This window comes from Chrysochloris asiatica, unplaced genomic scaffold (assembly GCF_000296735.1).
Source record: "Chrysochloris asiatica unplaced genomic scaffold, ChrAsi1.0 scaffold00030, whole genome shotgun sequence".
NCBI classification, from domain to species: Eukaryota; Metazoa; Chordata; class Mammalia; order Afrosoricida; family Chrysochloridae; genus Chrysochloris; species Chrysochloris asiatica.
Window position 1 is genome coordinate 4,607,542 of NW_006408548.1, and position 23,904 is coordinate 4,631,445.

The following is a 23,904-nucleotide window of genomic DNA, read 5'->3' on the forward strand; positions in this document are numbered from 1 at the left end:
CTCATGGTGACCCTTGTGCATAACAGAATGAAACACTGCCTGGTACTGCACCATTGTCACAATTGTTGTTACTCTTGAGTCCATTGCTGCTGTCACTTTGTCCATCCATCACATTGGGTGTCTTCCTCTTTTTTGTTGACCCTGCACTTTACCCAGTATGATTTCCTTCTCCAGGGTCTGGTCCCTCCTGATAATATATCCAAAGTATGAGAGACTAAATCCTGGCTTCTAAGTACCATTCTGGCTGTACTTCATCCAACACAGATTTGTTTGTTGTTCTAGTAGTCCATGGTACTGTTAATATTTTTCTCTAACACCATAACTCAACTGCATCAATTCTTCTCCGGTCTTCCTTGTTCACTGCCCAACTTTCACATGCATATGAGACTATTGAAATACCTTGGATTCTTGGGTCAGGTACACCTTAGTCTTCAAACTGACAGTTTTGCTTAATGTAGTATAACATTTGACTTCTTAACTGCTGTTTCCTTGAGTGTTGATATTGGATACAAGCAAAGTAAAATCTTTGGTAACTTCAATCTCTTTTCCAGTTATCTTAATGTTATTTATTGTTCCCCTGGTGAGTAGTTTTGTTTTCTTTATATTGAAGTGTAACCCACACTAAAGGCTGTGGTCTTTTGATATTCATCAGTCAGTGTTTTAAGTCCACTTTGTTTTCAGCAAGCAAGATTGAATCATCTGATTATGCAGGTTGTTAATGAGTCTGCCTTCAATCCTGATGTCACATTCTTCTTCATATAATGCATCTTCTCAGATTATTTGCTCAGCATAAACATTGAATGAGTGCGGTGTAAGCATATAATGCTAGCGCACACTTTCCTGATTTTAAACCATTCAGTATCCTCTTGTTATGTTCAAATGACTGCCTATTGGTCTATGTACATGTTCCTCATGAGTACAATTGTTGTTGTTGTTAAGTGCCATTGAGTCGGTTCCAACTAATAGTGACTCTGTATAGGGTTTCTGAGGAGCAGCTGGTGAGTTTGAACTGCTGACTTGTGGTTCCCAGTCCAGTATAAATCCACAGCACCACCCCAGAAGTTCATGAGCACAATTAAGTGTCCTTAATTCTTTACAATGTTATCCATAACTTGTCATGATCCACACAATCGAAAGCCTTTGCATAGTCAAAAAAGCATAGGTAAACATCTTTCTAGTAGTCTCTGCTTTCAGGCAAGATCCATCTGACATCAGCTTTCCATATTCCACTGGGTCATCTTTCTTTGGAATGGGCACAAATATGGATGTCTTCCAATCACTTGGCCAGGAAGCTGTCTTTCTTTTTTCTTGGCATAGATGAATGAGTGCTTCCAGTACTGCATCAGTTTGTTGAAAGATTTCAATTTGTATTCCATCAATTCCCAGAGAAAACAAAACTGCTTGCCCCAGTGCCTTCAGTACATCTTGGGCTTCTTCCTTCAGTACCATTGGTTCTTGATCATCTGCTGCCTCTTGACATAGTTGATCATCTATTATGTCTGTAACTCCTATACCATCTTATTTTGATGCTTTATGCATTATTCAATATTTTGCTTATAGAATCCTTCAACATTTCAAGTTGAGTCTTGAATTTTTATTCTCTGGTTCTTACAGATTGAGAAATGGTGAGTGTTTTTTTTCTTTTACCTTTTGATCTTCTAACTCCAGGTCTTTGCACATTTCATTATAATACTTGACTTTGTCTTCTTGAGCTGCCTTCTGTTTCACTTCTTTACTTCCTCAATTCTTCCATTTGCTTCAGCATCTACGCTGGAGAGCACAAGTTCCAGAATCTCTTCTGACAGCAATCCTTTTCTTGTCTTGTTGATGACCTTTTTTGTTTTCTCCCTGTATGATGTTCTTGATGTCATCCCACAACTCTTCTGGTCTTCGGTCATGGTGTCTAATGCATCAAATCTATTCTTGAGATGATCCCTAAATTCAGATAGAATAAGTTCAAGATCATATTTTGGTTCTCACGGATGTGTATTAATTTTCAACATCAGCCTGAACTTGCATATGAACAATTGATGGTCTATTCCACAGTCTTCCCTCACCTTGTTTTGACTGATGATATGGAGTTTTTTTCAATGTCTCTTTCCATAGATGTAGTCCATTTGATTTCTGTATATTGCATCTGGTGAGATTCATGTGTCCATTCAACTTTTATGTTGTTTCAAAAAGGTATTTGCATTGAATAAGTCATTGGTCTTGCAGAAATCTCTCATGCAATCTCCAGCATCGTTTTTGTATCACCCAGGCCATATTTTCTAATGGCTGATCCTTCTTTGCTTCCAACCTTTGTATTCCAGTCACCAGTAATTATCAATACACCTTAATTGCATGTCAGACGGAAGAAGTTGGTAGAATTCTTCAGTTTCATCGTCAGTGGATTTAGTGGTTGGTATGGCCCAGGATCGGGCAGTGTCACTATGGGTGGGTACCGACTCGATGGCACCTAATAGCAACAACATGTAAATTTGAATAATAGTTGCATTAATTGAGCTTCCTTCTAGGCATATGGATATTATCCTATCACAGATAGCATTATACTTCAAGATAGATCTTGAAATGTTCTTTTTTACTACAATGACTGTGACATATGGTCATTCCTGGCATTTTAACCATATGGTTGTCAGATTCAAAATGCCAATCCTAGTCCATTTCAGTTCACTAAATGCCTAGGATATAAATCTTTATGTGTTCCTTTTCATTTTTGACTACTCCCAATTTTCTTAGATTCATATTTCATAATGCTATGTTCCTATCATTAATGGGTATTTACAGCTGTTTCTCTTCATTTTGAGTTGTGCCCATCAGCAAAAGAAGATCCTGAAAGCTTTAGTTCATTTGCATCATGATAGTCAACCCTTCTTTGAGGAGACAGTTCTTTCCCAGTCAAATTTTGAGTGCCGTCCAACCTGAAGGACTCATCTTCTGGCACTGTATCTGACAACATTCTGGTGGTATTCATACATAATGTTTCAGTATTCAGTATTCTGGTGCTATCTGACAGTGTACCACTGCTATTCATATGGTTTTCAATAACTAAACATTTAGAAGTATTCTGCCTCTCCTTCTTTCTAGTCTTGTCAATTCAGCTGAAACCTGTCAACCATGGCCGACCTTGCTGGTGTTCAGAATACTGGTAGCATAGCTTTTAGCAACCCAGCAGCACGTAACCCACCACAGTATGACAAACTGATAGACAAGTGGTCGCTGAGTGAGATTATGTATGATTTATTTAACCATTGATATATATAATGCTACTGCTGCTGCTGGTGGTGGTTGTGTGCTCCCTAGTCGGTCCTGACTCACAGTGACCTTGTGTAGGATTTGTGAGGCTATAAATCTTTATGGGATCAGAAAACCTTCTCTTTTTCATGCAGAGCAAATGGCAGATTTGAACTAATGATATTGCAGTTAGCAACCCAGTTTGTAATCCACTATGTTACCAGGGCTCCTTTTATTTAGCCCAATTTAGAGGCATTTACGTTGTCCCGTTTTCCACTATTATGAATACTACTATACACATATTTTTACACATGTATATGAAACTATCTTATATAAGGAAATTTTCTAGCAGTGGAATTCTAATGGGATTAAGTTAACACATATTGAAATTTAAAGTTTTGATGATGTTGTTGTTGTTAACTGCTGTCGAGTCAGTTCTGACCTATACCGTCCCTGTATAGTGTTTCCAAGGAGCAGCAGGTAAGCTTGAACCACCAATCTTGTGGTTCAAACGACTTTGAAATCCAGCACATTAGCCCACAGTGCCACACAAGGACTCCAGAATTTTGATAAACATTCTCAAATTCCCTGCCAAGATTGAATCACATTTATACTCCTGCTGCAATATTGGTGCTGTCTAGTGTACCTCAAGAACAGTTGTTGTACATCTGTCAGTAGAGTGTTATGTGTTGCTATGGTGATGAACAGATTTCAGTGGAACTTCCAGACCAAGAGACTAGGAAGAAAGGCCTGGCAGTGTACTTTTGAAAATCAGCCCATGAAAACTTCCTGGATCCCATTGTGTATGGTCATCTAAGAGCAGCTGGTGGGTTTGAATGTTCCGATTGCCAGTCAAGTGCTTCTGCTGCAACACTGTACACCAGGGTTCATTAGCCATTTATATGTCTTTTGTTCTTAACACCTTTGCATATTTTCACTTATTAGCTATTCGCAGTTCTTTTGTTCTTAACATTTTTCATTTGGTTTGTTTAACTTTCTAGTTCATATTTCGTAAGAATTCCTTTTATATTAAGCCAGCTCTGTATAGTATATCTGCTTCCACTTTGGCGGGGAGGTATACTTTTGAAGGTAAAAAGTAATAACAACACTCATAATTGTAGTCACCAGTTGAAAATTCCTTTGTTTGGATCTGTTTGAGATCCCAACTGCCCTTACATCCTTTCATAAATTAGCATTATTTTTCGGTTGTTCTTGTTGGGTGCCATTGAGTCAGTTCCGACTCACAGTGGTCCTACTTACGACAGAACAAAACACTGCCCAGTCCTGCGCCATCCTCACAGTCACTGCTGTGTGTGAGCCCCTTGTAGCCTCTGTGTGAATCCATCTCATTGAAAGTTTTCCTCATTTCCCATGACCCTCTACTTTACCAAGCACAATGTTCTTCTTCAGAGACGGGTCCCTCCTGTTAACATGACTGAAGTACATAAAGTGAATGAAGTCTCACCATCCTGACTTCTGAAGAGCATTCTGGCTGTACTTCTAAGACAGATTTATTTGTTATTCTGGCAGTCCATGGTATATTCAATATTCTTCACCACCACCATACTCCAAAGGCATCAGTTCTTACTTTTTGTCCTGATTTCACATTATAAGACAATTGAAAATACCATAGCATGGGTCCATGCCACTTAATTCTCAAGGTGATATCTTTGCTTTTAGCATTTTAAAGAGGTCTTTTACACAATATAATCCATGGTTTGAATTGTTTGATGCTTCCATGGGCATTAATTGTGGATCCAAGTAAAATTAATTCCTTGATAACTACAATATTTTCTGTTTATCAGTTTTATAATCAGGCTCCAGAATTTTAGGTGTTGCTGTCTAGGAACTCCCACTGAAATGAACCATGCAGTGGTCTATGATATGTTAGCTTTTTTAAAAATGAGTCAAGTTGAAAAGAAACAAACATTGTGGTTTCTAACAATGAAATGTATAATGAAAGAGGTTAAACTGGTTTTTGTTTAAATGGAAAAAACATTGGATTGTGATGGCGTAATTGAAGTGTCCAGAAACTATCAGTTTCAAATACATTGTCACTTACTATGGACTATTTTCAAATTTGCATGAAGGATGTGTCTCATGATCATGCTTTATGAATAGCATAAACAATTGTCCAGAAATAGAGAATTCTGTCAAAACGTTCACCCAAGTGGCAGGAACCCTAGTTTGGAGAATCACCATAGGACTGTTTCATACTGGAGAAATGAAAATTTTATGCATCCAAATGATCGAAACAAAAACTGGAACTTAGTACTTAGAAGAATTTAGATCCTACATAAGAAGATTCATACTTTCAAATTCACTTTCTTCTTTTTTGGGCTATATATAGTAATCTCATGGAGTTAGTCATTAATAGTGTGCACCACACACTGTTCATATTACCCTGGAATGGTTACAGCTAGCTCATGAATTTCCCCTTGAAGTTTTCATTGAGTGAATCATTTGAGAGTGGGGTAAAGCCGAACATATGATAATGTGACAGTTCTTAAAGTAGAGGACATAGTGAGCCTCATTTGGGTTTTATGACAGTGGAATAATATGGAAAAAAATATGAATTGCTGCAATTTTCCTCTTAGAGCCTGTGTATCAATTCACATCTGAATGAAAGTACAGGGAAACCTTCGTCTAAAATCATTTCACAGTGGTAGAAAAAATGGATACATACAGAGCAAATTAAAAAGTGTAGAAAAAGCCTGCTATTTGAGCCAAAAGGTATTGAGTGGGATTTAGAAACTGTAGCTGTAACAAAGCCGTTATTGATGGTTCCTCCTTGTGGAATTAAGAGCTGTTGTTTATTTGTTTTTTTGTGTGTATTTTTTTCTACAAAATACTAGTGCCTGTTTTCTCTCCCAGACGTTTTTTTCTCAGTTTGTTAAAATATACAGAAATCAGTGTTTTAGGCATATACCAGAATACTTTTTTAAAAAAAAGAATGGAGTCCAACATTGCCTGAGCTTTGAGTTGCTTCGAGAATTCCTAGCTCTCCATCTGTTTGTAATACTAAATTATTGGATTTTGTGAGAGTCAGGAGATAATGGTCCAGAAACTCTACCTCTTAAAATGAAATGAGGTAGGTTTGCACAATTTTGGTCTTGGAAGGCTGGGATGCTACTGTGTAAGTATTGGTGTGTGCCTGGCACAGAGAGGGCCTTAGTGAATGTACATTCTGTGAGGCCTGGAGAGGACATTATCTTCAGAAGAGTTCTTAATACATTTTTCTTTTTTACATTATTCATGATGCAGTCCATTTTGGTGTGCAAAGAACAGTAAATGCTTCTTGCTTTTAATGACTTGTAAATCAAAACTATTCTGTGATTTGCTATATACTGGTTATTGCCTTTGTGTTGGGAATTCCCAGGTGAGAGGCATAAATGATTACACTGGACAGATAAAATTTAAAGTTAGAATTGAATGACCACCAGCTGTAACCGCTGATGAAAATGCAATCCTGCTCCTCTTATCAAAATTCACAGCTTTTCAAATTTGTTTTATGGTCAAGTAATATTTCCAGAACCTGGCTTAATGTTGCAGTTTCCTTCTGAAGCTCTGTCTGCACAAGTAGATGTAAAAAGTTGTCCATTTATTCATGTCGAAAGCACCATAGTATCTAGATCAACGCCATGCCTACACTGGACACTCAGGATTGGGTTCTGAGAATCTCAAGGGGCCAGTAACTCACATTCCTGTGTGCTTGTCCCCAGGGACAGGCCTTGAAAACATTTATTCTTTTGTCTGATGTTCCTTGCTTCTCAAATGCTAGTATGTATCAAAATTATGGGGGGAAGGGGGAAGCAAACTCAGGAGCTAGTTTCTGTTGGATTAATTCCAGCAGTACATCAGAGTAGAACTTCATGCCATAGATTTTTAATAGCTCATCCTTTGGAAGTAGATGGCCAAACCTTTCTTCAAAAGTGCCTCTGGCGACTGTGTGCTGAAGACCTGGGGGGTACAGGGGGGCAGGCTTGCAGGGTATACCCTTTGGTTGGTTGATGATGCATGGAGGGGATTGTAACCACGGCAATGAGACGATATATGATAGAATGAATGTAAAATTAATGTTCTCCCATGTAAACTATCACATAATTCACAATAAAACATTTAAGGAAAAAAAAAAGTGCCTCTGGGTAGAATTGAACTGTCAATGTTTAAGTCAGCAACTGACCACTTAACCATTTGTGCCACCCAGGAACTGTGGATCCCCCTTGGAGAGCTTGTTAAATACAGGTTCCTGGGCCCTGACCTCAGGGTTTCTGATTGAGTAGGTCTGGAGTAAAAGAGCCTTTGTGTTAAACTTCCCGTAATGTGAATGCTAGATGGCCAGCCTGACCTGGCTGGAATTCCTCCCTCTGCTGTTTGCATCCTTTTTCCTGTCCCTACATTTGAGTTGAAGCACATGACTATGCTAATTTTGTCAGCAAAGCAAGGCAATCTAACAATTAGTGGCATCAAGCATAGCGAGTCTGAAAGATCCACTGCACATCACTATCGACTTTATAGTCTCATTGTGTTTACTTTATGAATAAAGGCTTTTACCATCAGCAGAAGCTGAAGAAATCCATCACCCAACACAAAGCACTTATCAATAATCATTTAAACTGTGACTCTAAAAGCCAGAATTCTATTTTCGGTGTGGTTACTATAGAGGGAAACCAATATAGTAGCATTTATTTCTTTATATAAGTTTTTAGGCCCACATCCGTTTTATTACCAATTTTGTTAAGTGCCATTGAGTTGGTTCCAACTCATAGCTACCCTATATAGGGTTTCGGAGGAGCACCTGGTGGTGGATTTGAGCTATCTACTTTGTGGTTCACACTTATTGTTGTTAAGTGCTGTGGGGTCTGTTCTGATTTGCTTTGTTGTTGCTGTGAAGTCAGTTCCGACCCATAGTGACCCTGTATAGGGTTTCTGAGGAACAGCTGGTAAGCTTGAACTGCAGACCTTGCAGTTCAAACAGCTATGCAATCTGGCGTGTTAACCCGCAGCGCCTCACCAGGACTTAATCACTCCCAATACATTATTCTTTCATCTCTTTGCTTCTAAGGTGGAAGTGTTGGTAAGCCTTACTTATATTGTATCTTTCTTGGAATCCTGGAATGGCACTGTGGGATAAGCACTGGATTGCTAACCACAAAGTCGGCAGTTCAAACCCACCAGCTGCTCTGTACAGGGTCACTATCAGTCAAAGTGACTTGATGGCACTTAACAACAACAAGGAATCTCAGAACTTTTAAATGATGTTTTTCTCTGAGTTCTATTACCAGAAGGTAAAGATAGGCAGATAGGACAGTAACGTGAGTGATTCAGGTGAGGCTGATGGTGAGCTTTTGGAGGAAGAAGGGGCGGCTTCAGCCTGGGGTCATTCGAGAAAGCATCATGAGAAATAACAAAGTTGAAGGAATTTCAATGACTGGAAGGTGAGTTCAGTTGAGAGCACCAGAGTCCAATAGAACTTTCTGCAGTGATGTAAGGAGACCAATTGGGAAACTCTTGTATAATCAGGTGCTAGCATGATGCAGGCTGAAAGTGCTGATTAGCTTCTGATGTCATTTGTAGGATGTGTTGATGCAGAGAGTGTGAAATGGAGTGTGAACAGGTGCTAGGAGTCAAGGATGCTTGCCAGGCTTTTGGCTGAGTGACTAGAAGAATGGCGTTTTCGCTTACTGAGGTGGGGAGGGTAACGTTTTGGTTTTGGAGTTGTGAATCAAGAGGTCTGGTTTGGATTTTTTTTCCTAGTTGATATTTTATTGGTTGCTTTAAGCGTCAGTACAGAGGCATTATGAACAATTTATATACAGTTCTTAATGTTTATTGTTGTTAAGTGCCATCAAGTTGGTTTGGACTTATAGTGACTCTGTACAGGGTTTCTGAAGAGCAGCTAGTAAGTTTGAACTGCCAGCCTTGTGGTTCACAGTCCGGTGCGTATCCTACAGTGCCACATCAGGAGTCCACTTATTAATGTTCATAGCCAAAATCTAAAAAGCCAGGGAGTTGTTGTTAAGTGCTGTCAAGTCAGTTCCAACTCATATAGCAACCCTGCGTAGGGTTTCTGAGGAGTGCCAACCTGTGGTTAGCAGTTCAATGCTTACATTGTATCATCATGCCAGGATATGATTATTTTCTAAATTCTAGTGATTTCCCAGATTTAATTGTGTAGGTAAATTTTCCTTAAGAGGTTATTGAGTACCAGTATCTTCAATTGTTGCTAAGCCAGTACATCCTAAGACTCACTAATTCACAATTTAATGTTACAGTGTACATCAAATTTTCAACCTTTCATAAAACAGAGAGAAGTTAGTAGGAAAACTGGGCTACCATGACCAAAGATGTCACAGAAGAAATGGCTCACAGTCCTTAAAGAGAGAGCATGATGGGGGCGGGGGGGAGGGAGGGAGTAAGGCAACAGGGAAGTAAAAAGTAATTTAAAACATTCAAGGCATATAAATGCTTGATCGTGGCTTCAGATTACCATTAGATAGACTTTGGATGATGGGATATATAAACTGTTGACTCTCCTACCTCCCATGCATTTTTATATTGACACCCAACATAGTCAAAGCCTCCTACCATTTAACATGTTATTATTAGAGGGCCAGGCTACAGAAGACTATAAAGTCAGGAAAAACAATATTAAAGAGTTTCATTAGAGTATGGAAATATCTGCAGGGGAGACATGCCATAGATAACTCGGGGGTTTTATAGTGAGAACTTAAGCTATAGAAGCAGTTAGTCCAGATTTCAAAAAATGGGTGGGCTTTCCTGTTTTGCATACTTCGTTTTTTTGTGTGCCGATTCCTTGTTTTTCTTTTTCCCATGCTTCCCATGCATCTGGTGTCCATGGTGGAGTCTTGGATTTCAAGGTGAATTTCCTTGTGGAGGCATATTACCTTCTATCAGGATCTTGGTTGAAGAACCAGTTCTTCCCTGGTGGCGCTATGGTGGGGTCATCCAGAGATACTTTGTGTTTTCACCAAAAACTAGTGTAAAGGGAAATTAATAGGTAGCTTGAGATAGCTGAGAATTGACAAACCTCACTAGGTAGCTGAATAGGAAGTGAGGGTTAAAAACCCCACTGGGTTTTTAATTATTTTTCTACCATCACCAGTAATTCTTCCTCTTGTCCCCTTACCATGACACCACTTGTTTCGATTATGCAAAAGGGGCAGGGAGAATGATTTTACCTTTAAAAAACAAAATGTGTTTGCGTTTAAAAAATAGGATAAAGTCGTATTTTCTCCTTCTTAAAATTGTTTTTAGAGCTACGGAAGGACTTGCATCTGTAAAATAACTAATAAAAATATTCCTCTGGATTGCATAAGAAGGGTGATACAAGCCTCACTGAGAGACATGGTAGACAAACATTGATCAGACTTGGCTCCTTTCTTTCCTGCTTCGCAAAGGCTGGGTTCTCCTTTTTTCTAGTTTCTCCATTTTCTGCTCATCAATCTTCTTCAGTTTCTTGGTTAGCCATTTCAGCCTGTTTTCCCTTTGCTCCCCCTTTCTCTTTTGTTGGCACTTCTTTGTCTGAACACCTATCCTTTCCTGCTGCCTGTTTTTGCTTTGCTCTTACTTTTGCATAGGAGGTTTAGCTGACATTCTCAGTGATCTCCTCTTGGGTTCCCTTCTTCACTGCCTCTTCAGCCTAGTGGACTCTTAGGAATCTTGTTAGTGGGAAGGGTGCGTGCTCATTGCCAAGAGCCTTCACCATCTAGTTCTTATTGTCTCGGAATCATGGAGACTTATGTTCTTATGTTCCCTTAGTCCATTGGGCTTATTTATTCCAAGCATCTTCAATTCACTCTTCTTTTTATATACGTGGAGAAACCAATAGCTCCTTAGATAGCCACTCATGAAATTTTAAGATCTCAGATACTGTTCTCTAAAGTAGGATGTAGAACCTTATATTTGTAGACTGTGGACTATGTTATGCTCTGAGACTATGGTCCCAAATCCTTAGGCCCAATAACTCATTGCCTTAAGATGTTTGATAATATCTAAGAAGCATTCATCATTTTGCCTGCTGTATGTTCCACCACATTCATAGTTGTGTTTGCAGGAAAGGTAATGCCCATGTGCCAATATCTTCTTTCAATCTCATATTTGTGGGATATATATATACACACACATATGTATCCCACTCTTTTCCCATACCCATTTAGTCTGTATCTCTGCATTGACCTGCAGAACATTGTTACTGCAAGGCTGTGTATATATCACTGTTTACCTCTATCCCCTTTAGCCCTTGTGTACGTCCCTGTTTCTTCACCTGGCTTCATCATTCTTCTGCCAAACTTCTTCTTGAATTAAGTTTTGAATGTTGAGTTCTAATTTAATGATTGGACTAAGGGCTCAGAGAAAACAGTGTCTGTGTACTCTTTCTCAATAGACTACCATCATGTTGACTGCAGAAAACATATCTTAACATCCCTTTATCTTCAGTATTTAATATGGTGCCTTGCAGACTGGGGATTCCAGGTGGCTGGGATGATGGTAACTCTTTGATGATTGGTGCTTGCTTACCATTCAACCCAACCTTATGTCTTCTATGTCTTGAACCTAGTGTTTTCCTCTTACCAATGTCCTGGGAAGCTAGAGTGGGGCCTTGAACAAGCTTCTTCCTGTGTCTTCACCCATCTGCATCATTCTTCTTATAACTTCTTTTTTTAAATAAGCAAATAGAAGTGTCAATGATGCATAATTAAGCAGCAATAGCAAGAAGGGGCGTTGTAGCCAGCGTGATCAGAGACGCTTGCATCGAGAACAGGGCTTTAGGGTGAGTCTCACAAAAGATCAGGTCTAGAGCAGATGGAGGAAGAGGGCTTTCCACCAGACAGAGTGACACAAAAGTGCAGACATAGAGCTACTGTAGGGAGTTTTGGCTGGGATCCCATGCTCTAGGGCTTTGATCTTCTGTCTAGACTCACTGTCCCTGTGATCTCATCCAATCCTATGCCTTTAAAAACAATGTTATGTGCTGTGCACTTTCAACTTTAGAGCTCATGTTCAGCTCTCTCCCGTAAATCCCAGTCTTGTGCATCTAACTTTACCTATCCAACACCTCCCCCTTAGCTATAGGCAGAATAATACTCACCACCCCAAATATCTGTATCCTAATTCCCAGAACCTGTGAATACTACTTTATATGCCAAAAGGAGCTGTGCAGATGTCATTAAATTAAGAACTTTGAGCTGGGGAGATTATCCTGAATTATATAGGTTCACCCCACCTCACCACACGAGTCCCTGAAAATTGTTCAGTGTTTCCTGGCCACGATCAGAAGGAGATGTGACCTTGGAAGAAGTTTTAGAAAGAGGCAGTATTGCTGACTTTGAAGATGGGGGAAGGAGCCACAGGTCAAAGGATGCAGGCAGCTTCTAGAAGATGGAAAAACCAAGGATATAAATTCTTTCTTAAACCCTCCAGAAAGAACACAATCCTACCAATATCTTCCTTTTAGCCCAGGGAGACCCATATTGGAATTCTAAACTATGAAACTGTAACCTAATAAATTGATGCTGTTTTAACCCACTAAATTTCTGGTAATTTGTATGGCAAGAATAGGATATGAACGAGCCTGGCTAATGAGCAAATCAAATGTCATCTACCCAGGTAGGCAGAGAGACAGCAAAGTCGCCAGCTTTGTGAAGGCTCATGGCACCCTTCCCACTGACAAGATTCCTAAGAGTCCACTAGGCCAAAAGGGCAGTGAAGAAGGAGCTCAAGAGGAGATCACTGAGAATGTCAGCTAAACCTCCTCTGCAAAAGTAAGAACAAAGCAAAAACAGATAGATTTTCAGACAAACAAGCTGAAATGGCTAACTAAGAAACTAAAGACTGACCTGCAGAAAATGGATAAATTAGAAACAAAGAGAACCCAGCCTTTGTGAAGCAGGAGCGAAAGGAGCCAAGTCTGATCAATGTTCGTCTACCATGCCTCTCAGTGAGGCCTGTATCACCCTTCTTATGCAATCCAGATGAATATTTTTATCAATTATTTTGTATATGAAAGGCTTTCAGTAGCTCTAAAAAATAATTTTAAGAAGGAGGAAATCCAACTTCATCTCATTTAAAAAATAATTTTTGAGTCTTGTTACACATTTTCTCCCACTGTTTCAGGAACTTTCTAATATGATCTCCTTCAGAGCCATTGGTAATAGTAGCCGGGCACCATCTAGTTCTTCAGGTTTCAGAGTTGTGGAGACTGATGTTCACATATTCCGTTAGTCCATTGGACTAATTAATTCCAAGCTTCTTCAGTTCTCATCACTATGATTTCTTCTGCATATGGAGAAATCGATAGCTGCACCTTAGATGGTCACTCATGAGCTTTTTAAGATTCCAGACACTACTCATCATAGTAGGATGTAGAACATTGTCTTTGTGGATTGTGTTTATTCCAATTGACCATAGTATCCTCTGAGACTATGGTCCTAAACCCCCAGGCCTAGCAACTCATTGCCTTAAGATGTTTGATAATATATAATAAGTTTTCATCATTTCGCCTGTTGTATGTTTGTTTCCACCACATTCATAGTTGTGTTTGAAAGAAAGGTTAATATCCAGGTACAAATATTCTCTTTCAAACTCATATGTTTGTGGGTGTATTCCTAGTCTTCTTCCCATACCTATTCAGTTTGTGTTTCTGTCCATGGATTTACCTGTTGGACACTACTATTCCAAAGTTGTGTGCATAATATTATTTACCTCTATCCCTTTTATCCCTTGCTTACCTCCCTGTGTCTTCACCTGCCTTCATCATTCTTCTGCTAATCTCCTTCTTGAACTAAGTTTTGAATGGTGATGATTGAACTCAGCACTCAGAGAAAGCAGTCTCTGTGTCCTCTTTCTCAACCAGACTACCCTCAACTTGACATCCCTTTAGCTTCAATATATGCTAACTTGGGATTCCAGGTGGCTGGGGTAACTCTTTGAGACCTGGTGCTTACTTATGTCTTTTATGTCTTGAACTAGAACTTTTCCTTTTAACCAGTGTCCCAGGATGCTAGAGTGGGGCCTTGAGGAAGTGTCTTCCTTATCTTTCCTGGTGTTTTGAGGACAGTTGATGGATGCCTTTGCTGATTCATGTTCCTTGCTGCTTTTTATTTGTCAGTTGTAGTTCCCAGATATGCATGTGGTCCTGGGCTGAGATGTTTATTGAAATTTTTATGAATGTCTTCCTAGTACAGCCCAGATCCAAGAAAAGTGATGCTTCTGAGTTGTCAGGGTCATGGGAGTCTGGACCTTTGCTGCTTCTAAGTGCTCAACAGCCTCACTGCTGGGAAAGGCCTAGGAGTTGAGCTGTCTTTTATCATACAGGCTGGAATGGGAGGGAAGCTGTAGCAAAGGCTTCTAGATAAACACACTGTGTGCCCAGTGTGGGAGCTTTATTTAGGCTAATTAGAGGTGTGACCATTTCCTCTATGCCGGGTGGGTGCTGTACTAAACAGATTAACTGGTTTGTCTCATTTAGGCCTCCTAGCAGCCCTCAGATGTGGGTGGCACCATCTCCTTTTTATAGATGGGGAAACAGCATTATAGGGAGAAGGTGGTTGTTCAGGATTTATATCCAAGACTATCTGCCATCAGAGCACAGAGCTTTCCCCATTTTGTGGTAGTTGAGTTCTCTGCCATATCAGCCTCTTTCTTTTCTTGTAATACCAAACCCAGTGAACTCCCTGTGAGTTTGGAAATGTGGCCTTGTGCTACAGTAGGATTGGGCCATAGTAACGTGGGCCTCACAATACATATAACTTGGCTTTCAGGACATCTTGCTGAGCCCTTATCCATCTTACTAACTTATTACTGAATTTGAGTTTAAAGTGCTAATTAAGGTAAGGTTGTAAAGCACCTAACGTGGTACCTGGCATTTAGTTGGTCCTCTCAATCATGTTCACACATCTTCCCTTTAACCTTTATTCCTGGCAGCAGGCTGATGCTAAAGGAACTTAAAAATGTGATTTGTGGCCTCTCGGTTTCTGCATGCGGTACTCAGTTTTCTCACTAGCTTGCTACAAAATTCATAACTGCAAAATCATTGCCTGTCCCTTCATTTGCTTCTTCTTTGACCTTTTTTTTGTTGTTCCTTCTCAATTCCTTTTTTAAAAATTATTTGTATTTGATTCGACTGTGGATTCTATGGAGATGTGTGAAAATTAATTAGAAAAGGACTGATGTTGCTCTTTCCTGTGAGTGAATGCTTCCCTCAAATATCTTGAGGAACTCCCATTAAACCCTCTTGGTAGAACTGCTGTTGATTGTCTTGGCTGATGATGAATGCTACACCCCTCCACTCTTTCCCCTCCCCAGAAGTGACTTCCTTTTACCTTTCAGGGTGTGTTTTATTGAAAATTAACCTTTCTGCAGGTCGGCTCCTTTGCTCAGGAAGAGCATCTGTCCTTCCAGTCTATGAGAGCCAAATGTGGTAAATGTGTGTGTATGTGTGGTTAGAGCAAGAAAGCCACCACATCTTCTGGGAGGCGGCAGAAGGATTGTGATGTCAATGGCAACCAACTCAGCATCTCCAAGATGGCAGCTGGGACCTGCCTGCTGTGTGGACATGCTTGTACTCAGACCTGTTGAAGATAAGAGCCAGTTTCTTCATCGGGTTTCCCCACTGAGGCCTCATTGTACCTACCTCCAAATGGCAAGATAAGGTCTTCAACGAACCGTGGTGGCCTGCGAGACACAATCACCTGACTTTGGAAGTAGCTCCACAGAGAGGGTAGTTGCATGTGCAGGAGTTGTCAGCAGCTACCCCACATCAGGGCCAAGGGGTGTCAACTGTACAAGACACCATCTGAAGACATGTGTCCATGATAACAAGTTTTTTGGCATGACTTCTGACCAGAGGGGAACATCCATCCATTCAACTGAGAGAGCCTCCATCCAGTGGGATGGCCTGCCTTTGGGGATTTAGAGACAGGACCAAGAGAGATTCTTCCAGAAGAGGAAACCCACCTGTGCAAAGTGTGGGAAGGACAGTAGGTCATCAGGAACAGCCTCTTTGTGTTCATATGACAAAACTTTGTGTCTGTGTGTATCCTCAAGGGATATAATTTTCCAAGCATGTGATAGTTAAAGCCGTGCATTTGGTGGTTGGTACTCATACGATAGAAGTTTCTTGCTGGAGAATGAGAGACAAAAAGGCTGTGTGAAATTTGCTGGACTGCTGGATATCTTTGTAGATCCTAGGCTCTGCTGATATTACTAATAATGTGTATGCAAAGTTGGACTGGATCTTTGATATGGCTGTGCCAGTCTTCATGACCTTGGGCCATTAGATGGGGCTTCTAAGGATTTAAAATATTACTAATGTGAAAATACTCTATGAGATTTGAGTAATGATTGTGGATAATTTGGCTAAATATGCTTGGAAATATTGAAATGAGAAAATGACCCAATATAAAAAGGATTAAGTTCTTGGTTTTATAGATTCTTAAGTATCATCAAGAATAATAACACCATTGTCACTAGAACTTAAATAAAATTGGTTCAGTAGTTGGTCACTGAGCACCTGTACCTCTTAGACACTCAGATGTTCTTGCTGCTCTCAGCATCCAGTGTGTTATTATCTGTGCCACCAGTCTTTCATTTGTCTTCTCTCCTAATATGTCCAGCCCACTAACAACTATGCATTCTCAACTGCATACTTACTTTTTCTAGAGCCTCTCATTTATTGACAAACCAACTTCTATTGACTCATACTCCTTAGTGAACAAAAGTCTACTTGCCCTGGTGGCTATTATTGCATGCTCTGTGTAGTTGTGAAATATGAGGAATAAGTTACATAAAAAGGGACATCATTCCCTGGTTACTACTTTGCCCTGCTGCTGTGTATCAGGACATTTTTCTCATTTGGGGATATCTAGAGGTGGTGCTCTGGCTCTTCTCTCCTACTAGCTGTCTTTCTGTGATGCTCCAAGTATCAGGTATTTTAATTACTTAGTACATGGCTTGGTTTCTTCATCTTTTTATAAGACAATATCTGGACTGTTCAGTCTTGTCATTCATACCAAGGTTCTTTGGGACGGCTCAGTTCACCCCAGTGCCTCCTTGACAATGTAACAGTTTACAGGGTCTGTGGCCAGGTTTTAAAATTTTTTGAACTGCAATATGCTTGCTGCTGAAAGAGAAGTTGATGTTCATTCTCTAGCAAGTCTTATTTTCTATCCTTGGTCAGGTAGGCTTTCAGGATAGCTGCAGAACTGTTAAACTCAGTGGGTTTTTTGTGTTTTTTCCCCTTTTTCTTTTCTATTGCACATGTGTATCTAAAAATACCTATTCAAGGAGGCTGTAGGAGTCCATATTAATCCTTGCTTGAGAGGACCCCTCACAGCTGCGTGTTTATGCTTAGGGGCTCTGGAGTGGAAGAGCTCTCTGCTCAAAGACAAAAATGTACCTTAAAAAAATTAGGAAATATGACTTAAAACTCTTACCCGAGGAGATTGAGCCCTTTAAGTTAACACTTGAGGTTATCAGTCATTTACAAATAAAGGGGAAGTTGGTTGATCAAATTGCTTATCTTGATCACAGCTATTTGAGCACCAGATCTTAGTTAAGAAAGGAGAGATAACTCTGAAGCTTGTGTATGGGTGTATAGTGTCTGGTGCAGAAAGGGTTTTGGACGTGGGATGGAGTAAGGCCGAAGACCGGAAATTGAGTAGACTATGTGGGTAAGCTTGTTCCATGACTTGTACTGAAACTGACCTAAGCTGTTGTTAAATTATATACATGTATTGAATTTAAAAGATTGGAATTTCAGCCTTGCTTGAAACTTGTATTAAAGAATTAAGATTTTTTATTAAAAAAAAGAGAGATCAATGTAAAGTTCAGTGTTTATCCTCCTCTTGTGTCCTCACTAGAAAATTTGTGCCCATATAAACCTAAGAAACAGAGTCTCAAGGATCTATGGATAAAGGTAGAATCGTCTCTGCATATGCTGGGACTCGGGGATGAGACTACTGTCCACCCTAGGAATCCACCTCTTACATTGTTTGAGGTCAGCTTGAGGGTCAGACCTTTCAACAAATCCATGGGAAGCGACAGACCCTCTCATCAGAAAAATAACCATTTTTTGCATAAAATTTCAAGGGTAATAATGGATAGATGCCTTAAGGACTATCCCTGGAGTCCAGAGTCCTGGCGTGGTGCTGCGGGATAATGCACTGGACTGCAAGGCTGGTTTGAATCACAAGGTTGGCAACTGAAACTCACCTAGCCACTCCTCAAAAACCCGATAGAGTGTCACTATGAATTGGAACCGACTCTATGGCAATTGATGACAACAACAACATCCATGGAGTCTAGGTCAAGAGCCTTTGCTTTGGGGCACAGGTCACTCTTGAGCCACTAAGCACTGTTCCTAAAATCCAGCTTTTCCTTGAAGACTTTTTCCATCCATCAAATTTCCACTTTCCTTTTCCCCATTTACCAATAGGTGTGAGTCGTTTTATTTTTGTAGCACCAATATCCTGAAGTGCTTAGAAAAACTAAGTCATATTTTTTATTAAACATCTCATTTTTCTGAAGCCTGCTTCTCTTTAAAATATATTGTAATTCTATGTCATCTTCAGGTTTGTGCTCATATTTGTGGCTGGGATGACTCATTTGCAAAGATTTTTGGGGTGGGGGATCTGGAGAAGATACTTCTTGCTAAATCTTAAAAGACTTTGTCAGCATTACAGAACCATTTCTCATTTTCAATTTTCTTTTGAGGTGGAGAGATGCTGTTCTGCTACCTTTGACCACCTCAAGACAGTTATTACAAGTGAAAATCCCCATGAACTAGAGTATGGACAGGTCGGAAGCACCCAGGAGAGAGGGGTAGGACTTTATTAGGGGAGGTGAGAATGTGGGTGGACACATTAGATCCAGCCACAGTTATTAGGATAGCAGAAGCTACAAACTCTTCATCCACATGAAAACAAGCTTTTCTGCCTTTAAAACTCTACCAAAACTTGGTTCTTCAAATCCTTGATTCCTTGCAATACCTTCGAATGATGGGTGCTTTGTGGGGGCTCACAGTTATGTATTTATATTATAAATTGACCTCTTTCAGATGGATTTGATCTTTCCAATACTCTCACCTTTCTACCCACACACCCCAAATTTGGACCCACAACAGAAGGTCTTGCCTTTTTGCAAATGACTGAACTCCACTGTGGCCCATGGAAGGGTTTACCAAGATGTCTATGAACAACATGATGAATGAAATCAATCTTTTAATTGTTTTTCTCAAGCTGATAAGCGTAAATGATTTACTTGATATCCGGTAGGAGGAAAATTATTTACTGTGAGAAAAAGGGCAAGTTCTCAGAAACTGTGAAGGGCAAGTTCTCAGAAGCTGTGAGAGGCAGAAAATAGTGCTAGGTTCTTGTTTAAACTTAAGGTGCAGTTTGCACTTAGATGATTGGTGCAGAGGAGGAAGGTGCTGGTCAGACTTCCTCCCCATGATCTTTCTTCCCTTGACAGGACCTCAGAGTCCCAGGTCCCTGCCCTGAGCTCTGGCCACCACTGTAGCCCTGGAGTGAGTCAGCATATTGACCCTTGTGCACCAGTATTTGTTCTCTCCTGAGCCAGTGCCTTTGAGAGGAATCATAAGAACAGAGGAAATGTGATGTTGATTTGAACCAGAAAGAACTGGAGAAGCTAGTGTTGACAGGAATGTGTGTACTTAATATTATGTGGCAATATTTTGCAGAAGGCTTCCTGGCTGCTGCAAGTTGGGAACAAGCTGGATTTAATTTTTTAGTGACAGACAGCAGAAGGAGGCATGGTCCCAGGAGACACAGAGTGTGTCAATGAGTGAGGAAGATGGGGGTTTCTCCACTCAGGGCTTGTGGGCAAATGGAAAATGACATCTTTACAAGGATCATCCTGCATTTCATAAAGCGTATGGCAGCCTCGCTTGAGTTGGTGATTTGTTCAGTTTACAATTAGTGCTTTGTAAGAACAACTAATTTCAACTAGAATAATTGGACCCAAAATTCAGTTACTGCATTATTGAGATTTTAGAAGACTTGGTGCCATACCCTTTCCCCTTAGGAGTACGGCATGATGGTACTTACTGTAACTTGGTTTTGATTTTCCTTTTTCCTGCTGCAGCTGCCCCTGGGTTGAGGAGCTCTGCTAAAACCCATTACCATTTACCAGATTTTCCAGAAAGGAAGTAGCAGCAGTGGTAGCAATTTTGTACAGGAAAGGATTTACCATTGGGAGCTCTCCCATCTCTGTGCCAGCATTTAGAAAATGCAAGTTCTGGGTGACTTGAGACCACCCACTCTGCATCTCCCCTGACATCCAGAGGAGGAGAAAGAGAAGGATAAAAGGGTGACTCTTTTAATCCTCACTTCAGCCATTTCAAGTCCTAACTCCAGTGGCCCTGGCAGTAACAGGCTTTGTCTCTGAGCAGAGGGAAGAGAGACCGGGTGGCTTCAGAAAGACTGAGCTCTCATCATCTCCCCTGTGTCATCCCCCATTATCCCATCTCCCCAGTGTAGAGTCAGGATGGTCCAAGCTGCCAGACTTGCCCCTGGTTATTCTTTCCTGGAAAAGATTAGAGTTAAGAGTTCCTCCAATATTTTACTCTGTTCTAGTAAAGCAACTTACTGATAGTGTCAGATACACATTACAGTGAGCCAGGAGAACTTGCCAGGTGATGTGAGAACACTCTGACTCTTGGCTGGGGGATAGTCCTGTGGATTTCACTCAGATTGTCTCAAACATCTCTCTTGAATCGTGGTTATTCAATGTGACTGAGACAAATTTGAGAGTGTGTTTATGGGATGAGCCTTTTTAAGTTGAAAGACATAAGCAATCCCTACCCCCAGGTTGACAAGAGATACCTAGGGAAGGAGAACCACTGCGTCTGCTCTTTGAGCATTGGTTAGGTGTGACGGGTACCTGTATTTAGACCAGACAATTGCAAAACACCTCGATCACTAAACGAACCTTTACATACTGGAAATGCATTTCGATATAATGAGATAATTCTGTCTGATGTACTTTATAAATCATTAGTGTTTGCACAGACCTTGGGCCAAATCTGTATTGTTTTGTATGATAACATTTCTAATTATTAAGTTCATTATGTCTAAGCTGTTAAGGGTAATTGAAAAAATGGGCAGTGTTTAGTACAGAGGGGTTTTGCTCACACATAAACCTGTGCTACAAGAATGTGTGGAATAGAATTACTTCTTTCAATAGAATTCCAAGGGCAACTTTACATTAACCAGAGTTCTTGATACTTGGACATGGAAAATTCTGTGGCTGGTAATTCCTCCCATGCACATTTATTTATTAACTTGCCTATTTTCTCTGTAATTTGAATAATTGGAATTAAGCAATTAAATTAATAAACATATATCAAGAAAAGCAGGGTCTGTTGGCCAGCATGAATTCCAACATTACTAGAAAACTTCAGAGTTTTTGCTTTAATTTTCATTTTTATCTCCTTCCCTAAATTAATGTTAACTCAGAGGCTGCTCCTACATTTGCTGTAGTGATGTTAATTATGTGTAGAAGCAGCTTCAGGGTAAATTTTCCTATAAATTAGGTAATTCTAGTCAGTATCAGGGACATCCAACTTTCGCTTATACACAGAAAATTTTACAAACTATATAAAATGCCCTAGATTGTGCAAATTAATAGACGTTACCTAGGAATAGGTTAGATTAAGGGGATCATACTTGTGTGGTGGAGGCGCAGGGGTTGGGCAGTACAGTGGATTGCTTGCTGGACTGCTAGCCACAAGGTCAGCAGTTTGAATCCATCCAGTCACTCTACAAGAGAAAAAGGAGGCTTTCTGGAGTCTTGGTTGGATGCTGTAGGATAAGTAGTGAATGCTAACCACAAGGTGGTTCAAACCCTCCAGCCACTCTTGGGAAACCCTTTACAGGGTCGCTGGAGTCAGAAGCACTTAGCAACACCAATAGCCTGTATGCAAAGGAGCCCTGGTAGGATTTGTTGTTGTTAGGTGCCATGGAGTCTATTCCTACCCATAGCTATCCTGTATAGGGTTTCCAGGGAGCAGCTGATAAGCTGGAACCTTGCAGCTGAAACGACTTTGCAGTCTGATGCATTAACCCACACCGCCACACCAGTACTTCATTGTTGTTGTTGTTAAGTGCCTTCGAGTCGGTTCCGACCCATAGCGACCCTGTACAGGGTTTCCGAGGCTGTAAATCTTTACGGGAGCTGAAAACCTCATCTTTCTCCCGCGGAACGGCTGGTAGTTTCGAACCGCTGGCCTAAAGATTCGCAGCCCGATTCGTAACCACTACGCTACCAGCGTAGTGGTTACGAATCTTTCTCTGAGAGAAAGATGAACCTTTTGGTTTCTGTGAAGATTTATAGCCTCAAAAACCCCATTCAGGGTTACTATGACTTCTAGACACACAATCCCTACCCACCACCACCGATAGGCCAAGAGATTCACTTTTTGTTGTTAAGTGCCGTGAAGTCAGTTCCAACTCATAGTAACCCTTTATGGACTTTCCAAGGAGCAGCTGGTGGGTTTGAACCACAAATCTTGCCGTTTGCACTGAGTGCTTATTTAGCACCACATCAGGCCTACTGGGAGGCTACAGGAATGCTGAGTGGGAATATGCAGTGGCTAAAGCATGGGGTCTGCACTGAGACAGAAGAGCTTGTGGCTGGGTTTTGCTCCTGTCAGCAGTTAAGCTCAGGAGTTTCTATGCAGTGCTTTTACCCTCTACTAGACCAGCTGAAAGAATTTTGTTGATTTCATTTTAGCCAAATTCAGGTCCTGAACTCGTTTTATCCGAAGATGAAAAAAGCGACACTGAAGATAAGGAAGAGACAGAACTTGGTGTCATGGAGGAGCAACGTAGTATAATTCTTCATCTCATTTCACAACTCAAACTTGGAATGGATTTGACCAAGGTAGGTTGAAATGCCCACTGGGCGTGTGACCATTTATTTAGGTTCCTTCACCACTCCCAAGCTAAATTTGGATTCACATTCTTTTCTTTCTGGTGAGATAGCTTAAGTAGATTGGAGGAAATGCCTAGGTTGCTTTCAAGTATGGCTACATCAGGTAAAATGTGATAAGATTTTTTGTTTGTTGTTGAGTGCCATAAAGTTAGTTCCAACTCTTAAGGACCCTGGATAGCGTTTCTGAGGAGCAGCTGGTAGGTTTGAATGGCTGCCATTGTGCTTCGCAGTCCAGTGCTGGTCCTACAGCACCAGGACTCCAAAAGGATAGTTCCAGGCAAATGATTCTCAGGATAAGAAAGTCTTGTCAGATTTTTTTTTTCACCCTCCAAATATTGCAGTAATGGAAAAGGGTCAGTTGGCACATGTAATTGAGTATTCCCAAGAGTTTAGGGGTGTTTCAGAGACTCAAAGTGGAAGCAGATGCAACCGTCTTGTTGGGTTGTATGCTATGTTACGAAGGCAGAGAAAGCATATGAGATGATGAGGAAAATTAAGGTTGGTACTTCCTTGTTTCCTACTGTGTTCTAGTGAAGGTTAAAGTGATCTGTAAAGATTGGCCCTGTGTGGCACAATGACTATAGAGAGAAACAGGAGGAAAGAAAATGGAAATGGTTTGCATTCATGTTCAATGGATTGCTCTCACAGTTAGTGCCGAAAAAGCATCCTTGCTGGTGATACACATCCATGTGTTAT

The 23,904-nt window shown here is 40.5% G+C and overlaps 1 protein-coding gene across 2 annotated transcripts in view; it reads left to right on the plus strand.

Moving 5' to 3' along the window:
* Window positions 1-23,904, plus strand: part of OSBPL10 (oxysterol binding protein-like 10) — a 528,798-nt gene that overhangs the window by 435,809 nt on the left and 69,085 nt on the right. For both annotated transcript variants that reach the window (XM_006851591.1, XM_006851592.1), the window contains one exon: window positions 23,008-23,157. In XM_006851591.1, coding sequence (XP_006851653.1) covers window positions 23,008-23,157 — 150 coding nt within the window. The remainder of the gene's footprint in view (window positions 1-23,007; window positions 23,158-23,904) is intronic.